The sequence below is a fragment of the Phascolarctos cinereus genome, unplaced genomic scaffold (assembly GCF_003287225.1).
Source record: "Phascolarctos cinereus isolate Bilbo 61053 unplaced genomic scaffold, phaCin_HiC Scaffold_4;HRSCAF=312, whole genome shotgun sequence".
Lineage (NCBI taxonomy): Eukaryota > Metazoa > Chordata > Mammalia > Diprotodontia > Phascolarctidae > Phascolarctos > Phascolarctos cinereus.
In genome coordinates, this window is record NW_027555847.1 from 13,576,257 (window position 1) to 13,596,506 (window position 20,250).

General features: G+C 40.7%; 1 protein-coding gene across 6 annotated transcripts in view; it reads right to left on the reverse strand.

Annotated features, from left to right (window-relative positions):
• ERC2 (ELKS/RAB6-interacting/CAST family member 2) overlaps nt 1-20,250 on the reverse strand; it is a 1,023,879-nt gene that overhangs the window by 592,137 nt on the left and 411,492 nt on the right. For 3 of the 6 annotated variants that reach the window (XM_078152065.1, XM_078152064.1, XM_078152063.1), the window contains 3 exons: nt 11,717-11,857; nt 9,490-9,630; nt 5,229-5,264 (listed from right to left, as the gene is read on the reverse strand). In XM_078152065.1, the coding sequence (XP_078008191.1) occupies nt 5,229-5,264; nt 9,490-9,630; nt 11,717-11,857 (318 nt within the window). The remainder of the gene's footprint in view (nt 1-5,228; nt 5,265-9,489; nt 9,631-11,716; nt 11,858-20,250) is intronic. The other 3 variants (XM_020970639.2, XM_078152062.1, XM_078152061.1) reach the window with 1 other exon arrangement.

Here is a 20,250-nt window from a genome sequence, read left to right on the forward strand (position 1 = left end):
CAGGACTCTGAAAGCATTTTTATTTAATGAACCCTAATTGCTGTGAAACAAAGTCCCAACTCACAGGGGACCCCAAGGCCTCTAAATGAGACTCACTCAGAGGAAATAAGAGATTGAATTTTACTCATTAACTACTTCAGGGAATGCTTAATCTGGGTATTATTTTTCCCTCAATATATCAGTGAGCTTTAATTCTACTTTTAAGCAGATTCTAGAATCCCTGAATGCTTACAAAAGAATTTTTCATCAGTGTCTATAATCCCTATATTCTATATCTGGCATTTCATCACTGTCTATAGTACATATTTCAAAATGAAATGTCAAGGATGTCTCAGTCAGGTCTCATCCACTGCCAAGTGAGGAAGACATTTTCTCAGAAACGGGAACAAACAAACCTAACTTTTGAGCTTCACTGATATGGGAAAGTCCAGCTTTGTGATTACAAATAGTTATCGAAAGTCAAACTGAAATGCCAAAAGAATATCTAAGTGGTGTTTAGGAAAAGAGATATAAAACTGTTCCTAGACATTTGTTCCTGAAAGAAAATCAGTACTGCTGCAGGAAGAAAAATACAATTTCCTAATGAATGGCATGGGTGTCCATTAAGACTGAAGAATAGACACTCCCTAGGCAGAGGAGATTTACAATTCACCAAGTTCAGAAATCAGATCCTGTTTACACTATGCTCAGCATGACTATTTGTTAACTCAACTAAAACACTATTCCTTCCCTATAGGTGTCAGCATAGCAAAGTGTTAACTGAGCCGAGAGACCTGTGATGATTCTCCTTTTAAAATCTCCTGAAAATCTGAAGTCTGCTTGAGACATTATAAGACGTTTTCACTTGGTGACGGGGCTCTAAGAATTTTCATGAAGACAGAGCATTCGCTTTCAAACAAACAAATGATTAGACTTGACAATAAAGCATAAACAGCCCCTAAGGAATGAGCGTGATGATTGTTCTACCCTGACGCTCTTGGTTTTTAGCAGTGACATGTATATATACTATCTTTTTTAAAGGACTGCCAAGTGTTATAGCTATGAGGTTTTAGGGACAGTGGGCAGTGTTTTAACAGTATTTATACCTTTTAAAAGCAACACCCAAGGAAGAAATTGCCTTTAATGTTATGAAATAATCTCATGTTCAAAAACTGTTGCAGAATTGAAAAATCTTGGGTAATTTTTAGAAATCTGTTAGAGGAAGAGAACAAAATATTATTCTTTTGAATAATTCCATGGGATTGCAGGGGGTGGGGCAGAGTAGATTGAGGAGAGTGAGAATTGCATACATGTATTTTATTATCACCTGAATTATTTTTCATTCTCTAATCTATATATTAACACCAAATAAAATACTTCTACATAAATAATAAGCTTATAAAGTGGCTCTCATCACTGTTCTTCTAGTTCTTACATCTATAAACACCATCGTAATAGGATCTAAACTGGTTTCATCTGAAACATTTACAATTGAGCATAAAGAGTTATACCAGATGGCGTGAATTTCTATTATTTGCTTTTTTAGTAAGAAAAAATAGGAAATGGGTAAGGAAATAATTTTTTTTTCCTGACAGCATTAATAAAAAGAGTATCACCTTTATGCAAGGAAATACTTTTTAAGACCCTTCAAACATTTATGACTATATTCGAATTTCAGAATAAGTCATCTTGTTAAAATACCACGTCCTCTCCGAAAAGGCCACTTAAAAAAATAAAGACTGATATCAGACCTCTATCAGCAAAGGAGACAAGTGATCTGTACCTACCTTCCCAAAACATATTGTGGCTTGAACACTCAAACAACAAATTAGGCTAATGTAGTGTTCAGATTTTTATACTTCTTGTTATTTCATAGAAAGACTAAAAGACGGTTAGAATTTTCTGGTGCACTGAAGTAATTCTCGGTTTCACTCTGCACAGTTACATTGGTCCTGAGACTGAGTGGAGAAATTTAATTTTCAAAAACTGGCTTAGGGAAAAGATATGCCACCATAGAAAGTGATGGTCAAGATACGCTGTCCCAAGCATGTGTTTATGCTTACTGACTTAAAACTGCCCTCAGATTTGGGGTACACCCTGTACCTCTACTTTTAGACCTACTGCATGTCACTGGAGACCATTTCAGATTTCCACTGTATAAGGGAAAAGGTTTGGATTTCTTTTGGGGGGGGGTGGGGGTAGATTGTTTTTTCTGTTTACTTTCTTTGCAGACATTAAAAAGTTTAATTTGTAAGAGACAGACCCCTTCCTAGGAACCAAATACGGAAGTCATTATGATTTTTTTTTAATGCAATGAATTAAGTAACAAATGCTGGCTCTTAGGAGCAAAAACACAGGGAGAATCAGGGACTAAAGATCTAAAAGGGATGATAAAAAGATCCAGGGGCAAGGGTGGGGAGGGAGCAACCTATGGCTGAGACATGAGCAGTGCAGACTGGCACCTTCTCTGCAACCCATTGCCTGCTGAGGACATCAAGTCATTGGCCATAGTCAAACCATCAGTGTAAGTATGAGAAGCAGGGCTTACACCTGGAACTTCCCAGATTGAAGGTCAAGGCTCTATCAACAAGAAGACACTGTCTCTCTTGCCAACTATTAATGATGTCATTATATGAAATGCAAAATTTAGCAAACTAGAAAGTTTAAAGATGTGTTAGGCATTTAGGAAATGCCTTGGACTATGATTTCTTTTAACAGTGATCAATGGGAAGCAATGTTCCAAAGGGAAAAGAGCCTTGGACCCAGGAAGACCTAGTCCAAATTATCGCTCTTTCACACGCTGGATTGTGACCCTGGGTGATTTACCCGAGTTCCCAGGACCCCAGGCAGCTCTCCAAGATGTTAAGTTGCAGGGAAGTTCTGCCAGCCCTCCTTAGTGGAGGGCATTTCTATGCTGGGGGCTCCCAATAGTGATAAAATCACAGGGCTTGACATAAAAACTGTCCTAAAAGCAAGAACGAGTTTTGCAAAAGTTTAGAAAAACAGACACAACCTCTACATGATAGATGGACAGACAGATAGAGAGAGGTGACGGACAGACAGACAGATGATGGAAAGAAGATAATAGATAAATAGAGAGATGATAAAGAGAGATGATGATAGATGCATGTGGAGAGATGATAGATAAACACAGAAAGATGATAGAGATGGTGATGATGATGAAGATAGATATAGAGAGAAGATGGTAGATAGATTAGAGATATAGAGATATGAAAATTGGCATAAATACAATGGGTTGGCTTCAACTCTTTCAACATTGTTCAGTTTCAACTTCAACAACTTAAAATAGAGAGATAGAAAATGTGGAGAGAAGATGATTGATAAATATAGAAAGAGATGGTGATGATGATGATGATGATAGACAGGTATAGAGAGATCACAGAAATAAAGAGATGATAGACAGATTATAGATACATAGATCTGAAAATTGGCATAACTATATTGATTTGAGTTTCAATTTTAATAGCCTAAAACTATAGGGGATACCCTGTATAAATCCAGAATAAGAACCAAGAAAGAAAGACATAACTAAGAAAAACATGCGTAGGATTTATAATGGCAAGAGTTAAGTCCCAGGGGTTAAAGACTAGCAGTCACAGAGCTGAAAAGGGATGGTTACGAGAAATGAGACTACAAGGCCCATTGGAAATGCCAGGAAGCTAGCTAGCTAGCTGTGGCATGACAATGGCATGATCCAAGAATAAAGGGGAAGAAAATGAAGGCATTTATTCGTCCTTGGGCAAAGATTGTGTAGGATAAAAAAGATACCAGCAAACAGTCCTTTTGGGGCAGTCTCTTGGAAAGACTGCTGCACAAATATTATATATTTGAGCATACACACTGGATAGATATGTATATGAAACTATTACTACATTTTCCCTTATAATCCTATGTATTTTATTTTATGCATTTAAAAGCATTATTCAGAAGACCCTGTAGGTTTCTCCCGACTGCCAAAGTAGCCCAGGACACCAAATGGTGAAGAACCCCTGCTCTCAGTGAAACTGTTCCTATTTCCTTCTCCCTGGTCATAAGCGGCTTACCATTGCCCCAAACAGTACCTTGTACCAGGTACAATCTGTCCCTGACCAAATGTAAGTTCCTTGATGGCAAGATCTATTTCACTTTACTTTATTTACTTATTCTCAGTACTTAACACGACACCTGGCACGGAAGGGATGTTTAGTAAACATTTGTTGTTCATTTGGTTGTTTGACCGTTATTGGCTTTGTCAATAAAAACATGTTGATGGAAAGGAGTCATGTATTTAGGCCAACCAAGGGTGGGAGCTTCTTGAGGGCAGGGTCTGTCTCATTTTTTCTGTTTTGATTTTTGTTTCTTTCCCCAGTGCTTGGTACATAGTAAATAAGGACAATTTTTTTTTTGCATTCATTTACTAATGGCACATAGTTCCTTGCATTACAATTTTGGCCAAGTTAAAAATATTGGTCATATACAAAGCAAGAGATAGAAAAGTAGCTGTTCTATAAGTTCCAAAAAGTCAAAAATAATTCTTCTCTCTCTTAACAAGACAAAGAAACAGAAAACAAACTGTTCTGCAAAGATGGATAGGCCATTCAGCTATGGGGTGGGTGTGAGGTCTTTGAAATGAGAAATGGGAATGTTTCTGTTGGGTTAACTTTTAGATGCTGCTCTATAGGGTGATAAATGGACTCATTATCATTTGTTACCATTATGCTGCATACTGTACATCCTGCAGCAATGGCACATTTTAAAGTCTTTTAAAAGCCTCTATAAAGTTAGCATTGTCTAATAGCAAATCCCAGGAATGCAGTTTTTACATCCACACCCATTTGAATCACTGTCAATTGACAATAATACATATGCTCCATTTATTATTACATAAATCTATGTCCATTAAGGTATTTTTTTTTACAAAGATTGGCAAGTGTTTGAAAGATCTAAAAAAAGTACTCTAGGAGTCTAGGCTTAAACGTGGCCTTTGGGAATGTAGTTCTACCCTGGTAAGATTGAGGACTTTGATTAGGGCAGTAACTTATCTAGTGAGGTTGTTAATTTCCGAATTTCACTTTTGAAAGAAATAGCCTCTCCAGCCCCCCAGTCCATTTCTTTGGATAGAACCAAAATAAAAAATATCAAGGACAGATGCTAAAAGCTCAAAGGAAGGGCAGATACAACGCCATATTGGCTCGTGGGATCCTCATGCTTGCATATGTTACAGCGGCGGACTTTCAGAAATGACTTACGGGGTGGTACATCTGATTGAACAGCTGCTCAGCTTGCTACATTGCAAAGTTGGGGAGGAGTGAAGAAGCACAGACAGGGAAAGAAGGAAAGATTCAGGAACACAGCATTAGCTCAACCAATCCAGTGCAACTGCACAGAACTCGTCATTTCAAAAAAGAAAAGAAAAGAAAAAAGACGAAGAAGAAGAAATTTCAGTTGCTAAACATTCCATGGTGAAAGTGAGAGGCAGGAGGGGGAACGGAAATGTTGACTTTGGCTCCTTAAAAAGAATAGCTGGAATAAGAAATTTGAGGTTTGTGTTACTTTCCCCTTCTCAAGTCAAATAGCCCATGAAATAAAGAAAGCTGTCCACTTTGGATGATGCATGAAGTGCGGGGCTTCAGCAATGAATCACTGAGAGTGCTTTCGGCCAGGCTTGCAATTTATCACCCAAACTTCAAAGACGGTAATAATAAAAGATTAATTAAATCTTATCACTGAATTTATGGCTCTTCTTTTGTATTAACACAAGCCTGAATTTTCTATTCAACAAAGGTTTTTTCGGTTGTTGTTTCTTGGAAAGTAAGAGCTTAGCAAACAGCAGATTAGCAGCGGCCAAATTGAGGCGAGCAAGGCACCATGACACAAAAGAGTACAACGTTTTCAAGTGGACAAAGAAGACAGAAATTATCCCAAATCCCAAATGATTCATTGCCCGTCACTCTCTTGGACAATTCGTTCAGAATCAGTGAAGGAAATTCAATTTTAAGAGAGCCTTCGTATTAGGATGCTCCCAATTACTGAGAGTCATCCTTAACGTTCTCCTGGTACAATTTTTGTCGAAAAAAAAATTTCATAGGATGTTTCACGGGCTGTTAATGTTGCAAATGTTCCTAAGGATTGGACTTCCATTCTTTTTCTCTTCAATATCAATTTAATGAGTTATGGGGCTGCAGTGTCAAGTACAAGAGTTTAATCATTACAGGGGTGCCCTCCCAACCCCCTCTTTCTAGTCATGATTACTAAGACAACATTAAGAGCCCTTTTAGGAATTGAAATACATTCTTCCCTACACTGTGGGATAGCATGATAGAATCATAGACCCAGAGCTGGAAGGAACCAACGTGACTTTGTCGTCCAATCTCCGCATTTTGCAGATGAGATGACTGAGGCCCAAGGACATTAAGAGATTCGCCTATGTTCATACAGGCAGTAAATTTCAGAGCTAAGATCAATAATCTCCTTTCTTTTTGGCCCAATAAAAAAAATTACCTTTCCTCCCCCCTCAGAAGTAAAAAGATAAAAAGAAAAAAAAAGAAAAGAAAAATGCAATACTACCCTGAATGTTATAGTAGAAATTGCTTTGCCCCTACAAATCTGGGGCAAATTTCCATTGGGAATTCATGTTGTATTTATGGTATAATAAAATTATGCTTTCAGTTTTCATTTAGTAAATCTTTGCATTTTTAGTCACAAGCATCTCTCTCTCTCTCTCTCTCTCCTCCCCCTTTCTCTTTCTCTTTCTCTCTCTCCACCCAAACACTCTCAGGCTTTTATAAATGCTTATTTTTCCATGACTGAATGATGTGTTTATACATACATTCATAAAACGTTGGCTTAAAATTTCAAATACTTCATGGAGATTTCCATTTTTTAGGTGATGGGTACTTGAGGCTTTAAAAGAACTATTTATTAACAAAAATTAAAGACTACTGGAAAAATATTTTAAACTTTTGAATTTAGTTAATGACACATGGCCAAAAATACCAAAATTATATTTGCAGGTTAGCCTTGGGTACAAAATATTTAAATTATAATTACCCTCTTTCACCCCATTAAAATGGACTTCACGTTGTTTAGATGATAGCGTGAGCAAAGATTTGTTGACACTTCCAAATTACCTTTCCATTAACTCAGTGTACCCTATGTGGTCAGGTGACTGTTGTACATTAATTTAATTCTAGTGCCAATGGCAAAGATGAATTTTTCAGTGTTAGCAGGAATGATGCTGTTTGGCCTGGGATCTAACATGTCTTCTGTGCTGCTGCTTGAGAGTCAGGAGGGAAAACCACAGGTTTTTCTACTGTGGCTCCCATGAAAGCTCCAGCAGAACATAGCGTGAACAATCCAGGCACTGATTTATCACTTCGTTCAACTGCAACGTATGGGAGCTACAAGCATGAACATATAAAACTCCTCCTTCAAAGGGCTTCAGGGATTAAATGGCTCCTGAAGGAGCCCAAATCGAAAGCATGCAGTTCACATAGACAACTAAGAAAAGAAGAGAATTCCAAGATGTTGCAAGGGCGGAATCTTTAGAAATGTCTATATTTTGTTGGGCGGCAAGGGGCTAGGGCAGAGGGGAAGGGGTTTTGCTACAATTTTAAAGCTGCTCCTTCTTTGGAAAGATCACAGTCAGTTTTGGGGGAAAAGAATCAAGTAATGTACACTCTGAACTCATAGGTCAACTTTACTTCTTGTAAAACAATACTATAACCTACAAGCGTATAGAGGCACGAGTAGGTTTAAACAGAAAGGAGCATCAGTGATCAATTTCTCAGTCCGTGGCCTTTGTAGGATCATGGGATCACAGATTGAGAGCTGAGAGAGATCTAATCCAGCCCCCGTATTTTACAGATGCAGAAATTAAGGCTCAGGGATTCAGCAACTCGCCCAAAGTCAAATGGGAAGGTGTCAGTAGTGCTGAGATGGAAACCCAGGTCCTTGGGCTCCTACTGCTTTCTTCCTTGTACCACCTATGCAACAACATTCATTATATGGCTGTACTTTATACTTGGTCAAAAGCTTCATGGTAAACTCTGACTCTTGAGAGTCTATCTATGAGCAATGTTGGATGCCACAAGGAGGCAGATTTGGGCTGGTGGTAAGGAAACAAACAAACAAAACAAAACGAAAAACAAATTGAGCTATCCAAGCAGAGAGTGGCCTGCTTGGGAAGTGATAGATTTTGCAATACTGGATTTTATTGGAACGGCTACTGGATGATTATTTGCTGCAGATCAAGATTGAACTTGATGGCTTCTGAGGACCCTTCCAGCTCTGGACTTCTAAGTTCTGATCTCATAAAGGGATGTTACTTAATTCGCTGTAATACAACTTGATTATATAGAATATTGTTGACAGTAAACAGGATGGCATCTGGGTCTTGGCAGACACTGTAGTCATAAGGGGATTCGACCTGTTCCCCACGTCTCTCTGAATCGGTTCCATCTATTTCATATGCAAACTACGTTAGCATAATCTCTTATAACCATTTCTCCAAATCCCCTGCTAACATAGACCGTTACATTTCCATTATACTTTCCATCACACCATTTTTAAGTATTCAGAATAATTTCACAGTTCACATATGATCCCTGCTTTTCTCTTATCATCCATCTATCAACATTTCCATAGCTTTCGAGAATAAGACCCTATTTCACTCTGTTACAGATTACTTTACGTAAGTGGTTTAATTTTACTCCAAGCAGTATTAGATTCAAAGAAACTTTTGTCTGGGCTTCTGATTGGCTGATAAAGGTGCTGCTGAAGGGAAACAGAGTACTTAAGTCATAACGTTCTGAGTTGTGCAAACAATGAATGCAGACAGAACCAAACAACACGAGAATAGAGTCAAAAGAACAAGGCATGATTGGGAATGCATCCACAGAAAATACTCAAGTTGCTTAAAACTCTGAATGCAGCAATAGTCTTTCATAAAGGAATCATACATACAACATGCTTTCTTTTGTATTATGCCTCCCCCCACCACTCCCGTTTTTTTTTTCTTTTACTGGACAAATTGTCATCCACCGATTCTGTCCACTAATTGACTAGGCTGGTTGATGGCTATGGATTAAAAGTCATTCAGGGAAAACTCTGCAGAGTTTCAGGACAAGAATTCGACACCCTTTTGCTGGGAGTAGAAGTTTATAATTTACTACGCGACCCTTTAATTCTTCGGTTTATTGCAAACATTCGCATTTATCTTTGACCGAAGTTTAGCTTTGCCCACTGAGTGACGGCTGGTTTTTATAACGTCCTTCACTTCCACTCTGGTATTTTCATCAATTTTTCAAGCACTCTTTAGACAGGAAACCTAACATAACTTTTCAGGTTCACAGACAGATTTGAGGCAGGCTCCTTAAGAATAAAGAGCGCTTAATTCTCCTATCGGCAGACGGCAAAAGATAAGCGGCTGCTTGTTTTTGAGAATGGGCCTTGTCCTTCTCCATTATGGCCATTTATTTTCAGGGGAGCAGTTTCTTGGCCTGCACTTACCTTCTTCAATTGCGCTTCCAACTTACTACATTCCTCTTTCTTTTGTTCTATGGCTATTTCCAGGGACTTTAATTTGGAATCCCGCTTCAGGCCCGCGGATGCCAAGGAGGAGGCATGTTCCTTGAGGTCAATTAGATTAGACTAAAACAGGAAAGAAATGGGAGTAAGACAAGCATTCACCAACAATAAGCCCCTTTTCTGACGGAATGTTCTGACTCTGTGTATCACTATAAGCAGAGAGAGGTCAAAGAGCTACCAGCCTTGGAGACAGAAAGACTTAGGGTCTGAGTGCCACCTCTGGGCCTCTCACTGAACTCCTCTGAGCCCCAGAGGGAGAGAGGCAGAAATGAAGATGATAGAAAAGTAAAAGACATCAGTTTCTAAAAATGTTTAAATCAGCTGCTGTTGATCTAAATTGGTAGATGAGCTCTCTAATGATCATGGGTCCAGAGCTTAAAAGGATCTTAAAGACTGCCAAGTGCAACCCCCTCATTTTACAGATGAGCAAACTGAGGCCCAGAGATGTTGCTTGCCCAGGGCCACCATCTTGGAAATGCCTGGGGCAGAGTTTCAACCTAGGTCTTCCTAACTCCAAATCTAGCTCTCTGTCCATTATAATATCCAGATGAAATCAAAGGGCCAGGAGGAAACAAAATTAAACAGAATAAATCAGGAGATGGGTAATTAGTAGTCCACAGATGAAAAGAAACCCTTTATTTCTGTCTTTGCATGAGCCAGAATAGATGGAATGTTTTGACTTAATTGTTCCATCTCTATGCAGATACTTGGCAGTCAGTAAGTCATCTGGCTGCCTTCCCTACCCCACCCCCATCCCCATAAGATAATATTTGCAAAGTACTCAGCACAGCGCCTATTCTATAATGGGTGCTTAATAAATGCTTGCTCCACCCCCATCCCCATGCAATGACCAGAGATCATCCTCAGCCAAAGCTGTCAACTGACTTACACCAATCATCTGTACTGGTCATCTGGCACCTTGGGTTTGGGTCAATTTTATGAATATGTCATAGAATGCCAGGCTGAGGGCTCTAAGGACCTGAGAGAAAGTCTAATCTAATCGCCCTTCCGCCCGTTACTGATGAGGAAGTCCCATAGAGACGAAGTGGCCGCCCCACACGGCTTCTGAGTGGCTACGTTAGGACCTGAATCCAGAACCTCAAAGTTCAAGGCAGGTCTTCTTCCCACCTTGTTTTCTTATTTCTTGTCTCACCTTTTAACTAACTTCTTAAGAGGAACTGTCATATGTTGTGTGGGGGGAGCGAGGTAGATAAGATCCATGAGATGGCACAGTGAGCAAAATCCTAAACTTGGAAGCAGAGAGACCTGAGTTCAAAACCTGTCACTGACAGTTATTATCTGTGTGACCCAAGGCATGTCACCACCCCCTTTTTTATGAGCCTCCGTTTCCTCATCTGCCTTGAGAATTGAGGAGAAGTGACCTGTGGTACCACCACGATAAAACCACGGCATTGTGGCTTCTATCATTACCACAGGGCTTTACGCAGAGAAGCTGTTCGGTCTATGTTCACTGATGGCGGGGATACTAATGATGATGACAATGACGAAGGCCACAGTGTCCAAAATAAAAAGAATTTTGGTAATTCTTTTTTAATTTAAAGGTTATAATTAGTAAAGTGCTATTACAATTTAGCATATATAAAGGATTTTTGCTTAAGCAGAGATTCCACTGTTATGATCTTCAATCATACAAAACAGATATATAGAGGTATATATATGGTATATATTCATAGATACATATGCATGTATGTAAATATATTTTTATCTAGAACTATGACTTCATTTGGCTAGGGGAAATCCCAGTATGGAAACTCCCTCTACCAATACAAATTGACACCTGTTCTTTAACTTATAGTCCCAGAGTGCTGCCTGGAGCACTGAGAAGTGAAGGGTTTTGGGGATGTGTCCGAGTTTGAACTCAGGTCTCAGGGCTCAGAGGCCAGCAATTTATCTGTCACACCACGACTGCATAGCACATAATAGATGTTTATGAAATGCTTGTCAATTTGAACAGAACTGTAGAAAACACCTCCCTCTGAACGCCCACAGCTGAAAACCAGAATTTGCCATTGGCTTCCATTTCAGTGGAGTCCTTGGAGGTCCGAACGGCCTCCCACGAGGGCCACCATGAGACGAAAGGCGCGGAATGGCAACAAAGAGGGTGCAGAGCCCAACAGCGCAGACTGACCTCTTTCTCCGTGAGCTCGGCTTGCAGAGCATTGACCTTCTCCTTCAGATCCTTGTTCTCTTTTCGAAAGGATTCAATTTCTTCTAGGCGTTCTCGATCATCGCGTTCCCTCTGTTCTTTCAAGCGCTCGATGATTCTCTCCTGGGGCAGAAGAGAACTGTAATGAGAAACCATGAAGCCCCGACGCTGGGTCACACTGGAACAAGAAGGCGGGGTCAATGTCGACATGACCAAGGTGCTTCCCAGGGGGCAGAAATAAGACACTTAAAACCAGGAGGTTCGTGGCCAAGAACACTGGACTTGAAGGGATGTGACCCAGGTAGAACAACCATAATCACAACAACAAAAGCAGTGAGAGTGAGAACAATAATGAAAATAATAATAACATCATTTACATAGTGTTTTAGGGTTGTAAAGCTGTACGACCAGTAAGTCCATGAGCATTTGTTAAGTACCAGGCACTGGGCTGAGCTGGGAAAACAAATACACAAAAATAATCTTTGCCCTCGAGGAGCTCACACACTAATGGAAGAAGATGACATGCACGCATTACTTCATTTGATCCTCATAACAACCCTGGGAGGTAGCTGCTATTATTGTCCTGATTTTACAGATGAGGAAACTGAGGCAGACAGGTTAAATGACTTGTCCAGGGTTGCACAGCTAGGAAGTGTGTGAAGTTGTGTTTGAAATCTTCTTAGGAGACATGTGATGTTAAAGCGAAGACCGAGAACTGTCTTTCAACTTTTAAACAACTTTCAGGCTTGTGTTCCTGGATGTTAAATGATGGCCCACCTGCCCTTCAGACAACTGTGAAATGTCATTGAAGGCAGAGGGAAGTGAGCCTTGCCCTGGGCTCAGAAAGCCATAAAGGCCTGGGTTCAAAATCTGTTTTGGACACACCCTGGCTGAATGGTTCTGGGCAAGGCATTTAAATCTCTGAGTTATCTAGGCCACTCTTTAGGTCTCCAGGACACAGAAAAGGTGACAACCGGCATCTGGCCTGTTTGATTGTAAGCTCTTTGAGGGCAGGGGCTGTCTTTTGCCTCTTTTTCTATCCTCAGCTTTTAGCATAGTGCCTGGTATATAGTAGGTGCTTAATTAATGCTTATTAATTAATTTCTTGGAAGAGGGAGTTTCCTTACCTGGAAGTTCCCAATGCCAATGAAGTCACGAGTCCATATTCTCTCTTTATAGCCTTCAAGGAAATCACACACCTTGCTTTTGTTTCTGAATTCTTTGGCTTTTTAATTGCCAGTCTTGACGGCTTATATTAACATGGCAATAGTTTTTTGAAAATACCGAGCAAACGTATCTGCTAAACCAATAAATGACCTGACTTTGTAAACTATATTTTGGCTTTCCTCCAGACCTTGTCAAACAGATCTGCTTCATGATGGAGCAGATGATGGAGCTATATCAGCAGGTAGGAATTTGGCATGGGGAGCCCTGAGGAGACCCTAACTCTTTGAGTTCCATAATGCCAAGTCTACTTACACAAGAACTCTAGTCCTTGACATTGTAAGACTCTTGAAGTTGGGAGGAAGAAAAGCCTAGACAATATCAATGAACAGATTGAACTCATCTCTATTATTAGTCAACTTTTGGATCACACAAAAACAAAGCCCTTTCACACATCCACCTTGTCTCCTCCTCCTCTCTCCCCCCAAAAAGTATGCCCATCTTCTAATGTCTCCTTTAGCTAGAATTAAATTTCTATGACCTCAAAGAATAAGATGGTTAATTAATCCACATTACTTTGGGGCTCTGTACCTAGCAACTGCCTCAAACCAAGAAAGGACCATATACTTGGAGAGATGTGGGATTTCATAGGATAAAGATTTAGAGCTGCAAGGGAGGTCACAAGTACTCTCTTCTATCCCTCTTGTTTTACAGAAAAGGAAACTGAGGCCATTCTATCCAACAAGGAGTTTATGACCTATTTAAAGTTTTCACAGCTAAAAAAATTCATCAACTGGTGGTTGATCTTGTAGGTAAAAACTTCTTCTAAACAGAAAGGCAAATCCATTGAAAGTGTCCTATTCCAAATTATTAGCTCAAACTCAGTAAAATTTAATAGTGTTTGCACTCTTCTGATACAATGTCCAAGAACCCAGGGTCATCTCCCCAACACAATAAAGAACTGGAGCAGGGCTTAGGTGGAATAAGTTGTTAGTCAGTGACTATACCCTCCCCAGTGGCCTCCGTCCTTCTACCAAATCCTTACAGGAGGAGTCTCCAAAGAGGGCTCTTGTACCCAAAGGGTTGTGCAAGACTGAAGTGCCAAAAGAAAACTTTATAAGTTGGATTTCTACTTACTTACAGCTAAAAAGTGAACTTAGCTTTTCAAAGATTTAAGACACAGATGGATGCTGGAGTTTTTACCCAGTCCCTAAGTCACATGGTCTACTGTCATGGACATTAGGGAAGGTCCCTAAAGGAAGATCGAGAGTCCCACAATATAAGGGGTAGAAACAGAGAGTGGCACCCTTACCCATTCCTTGTTGACTTTCTTTATATTTAAACACATTTTAGTAATTATTTGTGCCCTGTCATGTGGATTTGCAGACTATGTTAAAATTTCAACGAAAATAAGTAGATTTTTAAAAATTCCTATAAAGAAACAGAAGAAGAAGAGAGGAGGAGGAGAAGGAAAAGGAGAAGTTGAAGAAGTAGAAGAAGAAGAAGAAGAAGAAGAAGAAGAAGAAGAAGAAGAAGAGGAGGAGGAGGAGGAGGAGGAGAAGAGGAGGAGGAGGAGAAGAAAACGAAGAAGAAGAAGAAGAAGAAGAAGAAGAAGAAGAAGAAGAAAAGAAGAGAAGAAGAAGGAGAAGAAGAAGAGAAGAAGAAAAGAAAAGAAGAAGAAAAGAAGAGAAGAAGAAGAAGAGAAGAGAAGAAGAAAAGAAGAGAAGAAGAAGAGAAGAAGAAGAAAAGAAGAAGAAAAGAAGAAAAGAAGAAGAGAAGAAGAGAAGAAGAAAAGAAGAAGAGAAGAAGAAAAGAAGAGAAGAGAAGAAGAGAAGAAGAAAACAAGAGAAGAAGAAGAAGAGAAGAAGAGAAGAAGAAGAAGAAGAAAAGAAGAGAAGAAGAAAAGAAGAGAAGAAGAGAAGAAGAAAAGAAGAGAAGAAGAAGAAGAGAAGAAGAAGAGAAGAAGATGAAGAAGAAGAAGAAGAAGAAGAAGAAGAAGAAGAAGAAGAAGAAGAAGAGGAAGAAGAAGAAGAAGAAGAAGAAGAAGAACATGGGAAAGCTAACATTTCTCCTCCTGTAGCTACTGAGGGTAGGGGTAGGGTGCACACCAGCCTCAGATACTTACTAGATGTGTGACTCTAGACATCTCACTTAACCTCAGTCTGCCTCAGTTTCTTCAACTGTAAAATAGGAATAATAACAGCCCCTACCTCACAACTGTGAGGATGAATTGAGATGTTTTTAAAGTGCTTGGTGCAGTGCCTGACACATTGTAGGTGCTACATAAATGCTTCTTTCCTCCTTCACTGCCCTCCTCCTAGTACCAGCTCTTCTCCAGCCTCATTACAAACCATTTCCTTAAACATTCATTATTAAAAATGGCACCACACGTGCAGGATAACTCTTCATACCTAAGATAGAACCACGAAAAACAAAAGGGGAATATCAGAGCAATGGGGTCCCTTGCCTCCCACCCTATTGTGCCCACTTACCACGGATATCCCCTAAGGCTCTGACCTAGGCCCTCTTCTCTTCTTCTTCTATACCATCTCACTTGATGATCTCATTAACTCCAGTGGGATCCATTATGGTCTCTATGTATATGACTTTCACATCTATTCATCTAACCCTTTCCTCTCTCCTTAATTCTAGTCTATCATCACCAACTGTCCATTGGGCTTCTGGAAATGGATGTAGCAGAGACATCTCAAACTCAAAACATCTGATAGAACTCAGCATCCCTTCCCCTCCAGAATGTGGATCTCTTGCGAAATTCCCTTTCACTGTCAAGGGTATTCTGAGCTCCTCCCTTGCATTCACCTCAAATAGCCAATATGTTGTCAAGTCCTACTGATTCTTCCTTTGCAACATCTGTCCTGTGCCCCTGCCCTACCTTGGTCCAGGCCCTCCTCACTGGGGTCACTGCAGTAGCTGCTGCTGGGTCTGCTGGCTTCAGGTCTCTCCCCATCCCAATCCATCCTTTATTCACCTGCCAAAGTGATCTTCCTACATGCAGGTCTGATCATGCCATCCCCTCCTCATTAAAATCCAGGATGAAGCAGAAAGCCCCTCCCACCACGGGTCCCCTTTGAACCTGCCAGACTTCTCACACTTTACCACCCTCCACAAGTATGAAGGTCTGGCAGAAAGCTCAAAGGGATTTCACAGGGTCCTGGATCAAAGGGTCACTGAGAGAGTGCCCCAAGACACCACAGTAGCCATCTAGCCAACCTGCTCATTTCACACATGAGAAGACAGAGGCATAGAGAGTTGCTCAGGTCATATTCCTAGTAAGTTAAAAAAAAAAAGTGGAAAATTTGAACTTGGAGGACCTGACTCAAAGTCCACTGCTTTTCCTACTGGACTTCAAAGATATAAGAAAGCTATGAAGGGGTGCCAGGAATAGTGACCAAGATGCCTGAATTGGACTCAGGAACCCCTGGGTTCCAATCTCACCCTCAGCACTCAAGATCATAGAGTGAGAGATGGCAGGGACCTTAGACCTTGAGAATTTTACAATTCAATGCAAAATGATAAAAAAAAATGATAACTGACACACAACACTGTAAAGTTTGCAAACAAACTTTGTTATGCACATTACCTCATTTGAGCCTCATGACAGCTGCCCCATTTTACAGATGAGTATACTGAGGACCGGGAGCCAGAGTGAATTCACCTAAGGGCACACAGAGAGCTGGGACACAAACCAAGCCCAGCATTCTTTCCATTTACCTCCCCATTTGCCACAGGCTGGTGGGCAAGGACATTCAGTCTTCTGAACCTTCTTCCTCATTTATCAAATAAAGCCTGGAATACTTATAACAGTTTCCCACCACATTGTCAATGCTCAAATGAAATAATGTGCACAGCAACCCTTCTGTAAACTCTAGAGTGTCATGTGGCAGTTATCCTTATTTTAATTATTTTGCTTTGAAATGTGAAATTTTCCAAGTCCCCGAATACCATTAGACCCCTTTAAATTATTCAACTCTCTCCTCTCATATTCATACGTTATTCAAGATTTCTGGATGTACTGGATGAAACTGATTAACAGGCAAAATAATTTCCAAGGATCCCGTTTGGGAGAGGTTGGTTTAGATTAGAGTAATGATGTGCCAAATCAAGAATGAATTGGACCGAATCCCAGAATGGCTTATGTGTCATCGGGATCTAAAGCAAAAGGCTTATTACATCCCATTCAACATCCTGACCTCAGATGCCAGCCAGGCCAACTTGAATCTGATCGAGAGTCTCCCCCAACTCCCTCCCACCCCCCGACAAATGCTCACCCTGACTTTGGCTGAAGACCTCCACTGGCCAGGAATCCGCCCGCTCTGGGGCAGCCTAGCCCCCGTGTGGATGGCTCTTGGCGTAAAGAAGTCTTTGTTCCGTTTTGTTTTTTCTTCATGGTGTGTCTGAATTACCTTTCTACTTCTTCTGCTCAATGCTCTTCATTCTGCCTGCTTGGATCCAGCAAACCAAGCCCACAGCTGAGCTGAGATGCAGGCTCCCAAGTCACTCCTCGCCACCTCCCTGCCTACAACTGCCAAGGGGGCTCTCTGCCTCTTACTCCTTCCCTCCAAACGTTTTCAACTCCTCTTCATGTGTTGCCTTTCCTCATTAGGATGTAAACTCCTCGGGGGTGGCTAGAACACTGGCCCTGGAGGCAGGAGGACCTGAGTTCAAATCCAACTTCAGACACTTGATACTTACTAGCTGTGTGACCCTGGGCAACCCCAATTGCCTCAGTAAAAAAAAAAAAAAAAAGAAAGACTATAAACTGCTCGAGGGCAAGGATTATCTTATTTGCCTAACCTGTGAGTGTGTGTGTGTGTACATATACACGTACACATATACATACAAACATCCCAGCACTTACCACAATGCTTGGGCACATAGTAAACACAATAAATGTTTTACCTCTCACTCTATCTACCTATCCATCTACTTGGCAGCGTTTCAAATGCACTCAACATCTCCTCTTCTCTGGGAAGGCGGCTAGGTGTCACAGTGGACAGAGTGCTGGGTCTGGATTCAGGATTCAAGAAGACATGAGATCAAATCCAACCTCAGACACTTACTCTCTATGTAGCCTTGGGCAAGTCACTCAGCCTCTATTTGCCTCAGTTTCCTTAACTGTAAAATGAGGATAATAATAGCACCTAGCTCTCACGTTTGGTGTGAGCATCCAATAAGCTAATATTAGTCAAGCACTCAGCACAGTGCTATTCATATGGTAATTGTTCAACATTAGCTCTGGGCAAAGCATTCCCATTTTCTTCAACTGATCTTCCTATGTCATGAACACAACACTCCACATTGTTGATGTCTTCCCTCAAACTCTGGTCTCCAAGACTCCAGATGAAGTATGACCAAGGCAGAGGCCAACTGCACTACTGCCTCTCTGGTCTTATACACTTTACCTACTTTGACGTAGCCATAGTAGAGCTATGGCTTTGGAGCCAAGAAAACTTGGGTTGACATCTCATCATGGGCCCACACTGGCTAGGTCACTAAACTTTTCAATAGCCCAGGCAGTTTTCTAAGACTATAAATGTTAAGCAGGTGCAATTTACCTTGATAGAGGGAGTTGCTTTACCAGGCAATTCCCTTCATTAATGAAATCATAGATCAATCATTTTTTTAATTTACTTCCACGACTGCCATGATGCACTGTTGATTCATATTAGGGCTGTAGTCTACTACAACACTTTGCCAGCTTTAAAGTGCTACGTGTCAGGTATAACTGTCTTCTGTATCTCCTGCGTTCTGAACTGGCAAAATCGGTTACCTGACTGTAAGGGTAGAACCTGATGTTCAACTTCTCAGCTAAGCCCCAATCATTCCAACATATTAATACTTTTTGACTCTACCTTCAGTACTAACAGGCCTCTTCCATTCTCTGTGTCATATAGGAGAGAAATTAGTCCTGTTCCAGCCCTAGCAGTGAGTGCAAGTTTCAGGGAGACAGATTTGTGTTTGATGTAAGGGAAAGCAATTAGTCCCAAAGGATTTGTGATGGAAAATGCCATCTGCCTCCAGAGAAAGAACCAACAGAGTCTGAATGCAAATCGAAGCAGACTATTTTTCTTTTTTCTTTCTCTCACTCTCCTTCCTTCCTTTCTTTGCCTCTCTCTCTCTCTTCCTTCCTTCCTTCCTTCCTTCCTTCCTTCCTTCCTTTCTTTCTTTTTCTTTCTTTCTTTCTTTCTTTCTTTCTTTCTTTCTTTCTTTCTTTCTGAGTCTTCTTGTACAAAATGACTAATATGGACATGTTTCACATGTATAACCTATATCAGATTGCTTACCATCTCAGGAAGGGGGTAGGGAAGGAAGTTAGGGAGGGATTGAATATGGACCTCAAAATTTAAAAAGAAGTTAAAAGTTATTTTACCATGTAACTGGGAGATTTTTTTTTAGAGGGAAACAGACTTCACTGAACATGCTCACAGAGAAGCTGGGTGACCACACGCCCCAGGCCCGGTGAGGCCGGACAAACTCTGTGGGCCTTCTCCCTCTAGGGTTCTGTGATTTCCCTGGTAGTTTAGGGCATGATGGAGGGTGTGGTTGCTCTTACATTCCTTGAGCTCTGGAACACACCTAGCTTTCAGTCTCTGTTATTTTTAAAGAAAAGGTGCTCGGGCTCCATAAATACTAGTAGTGACCAACGAAGAAGTGTGTTAGACTTTGGGCATTAAGTATTCACTGCGTTGTGGCTTCCGAAGCTGTGACAGCCCCGTGTTAGCACGAGTTCAAAGATTTATGCCTGCTTGCCCTAAGAAAACATGGTGTAGTGGAAAGAGCCCTGCATTCAGTCTGACAAGCTGGGTTTGAGCCTCACCTCTCCTTCTGACTACCTGGATGACCTTAGCCAAGTCCATTCACCTCTCTGTGACTCAGTTTCTTCATCTGTAGAATGACAGAACTAGATCCAATCACTTTTCAAATACCTTCCACCTCTGGATCTAGGATCTTAAATTCCAAGAGAAGTGGTCTCTCATTGGCCGTTCTTCTTCATGGACTAATTAATCTGAGGATGATTTGGCTGCAAAAAGAGCGTTAGAAATGGAAACATGCAAAGGGAGTTCCGCAGAGTGCCTTGCCCTTAGTAGGTGCTTATTAGAAAGCTTGATGAATTAAACAGGAAAATATGCATGTATAAGTGTGTAGGTATGTGCATATGCATGCATGTATATACGCATGTGTATCAATGCTTCTGTGTATGTATATACACGTGCATGTCAATATATGACTGTTTGTATGTGCATGCATGTATGTGCCCTTGCATGTGTGTGGAGATGTGTACATACATACATACATACATACATACATACATACATACATACATACATACA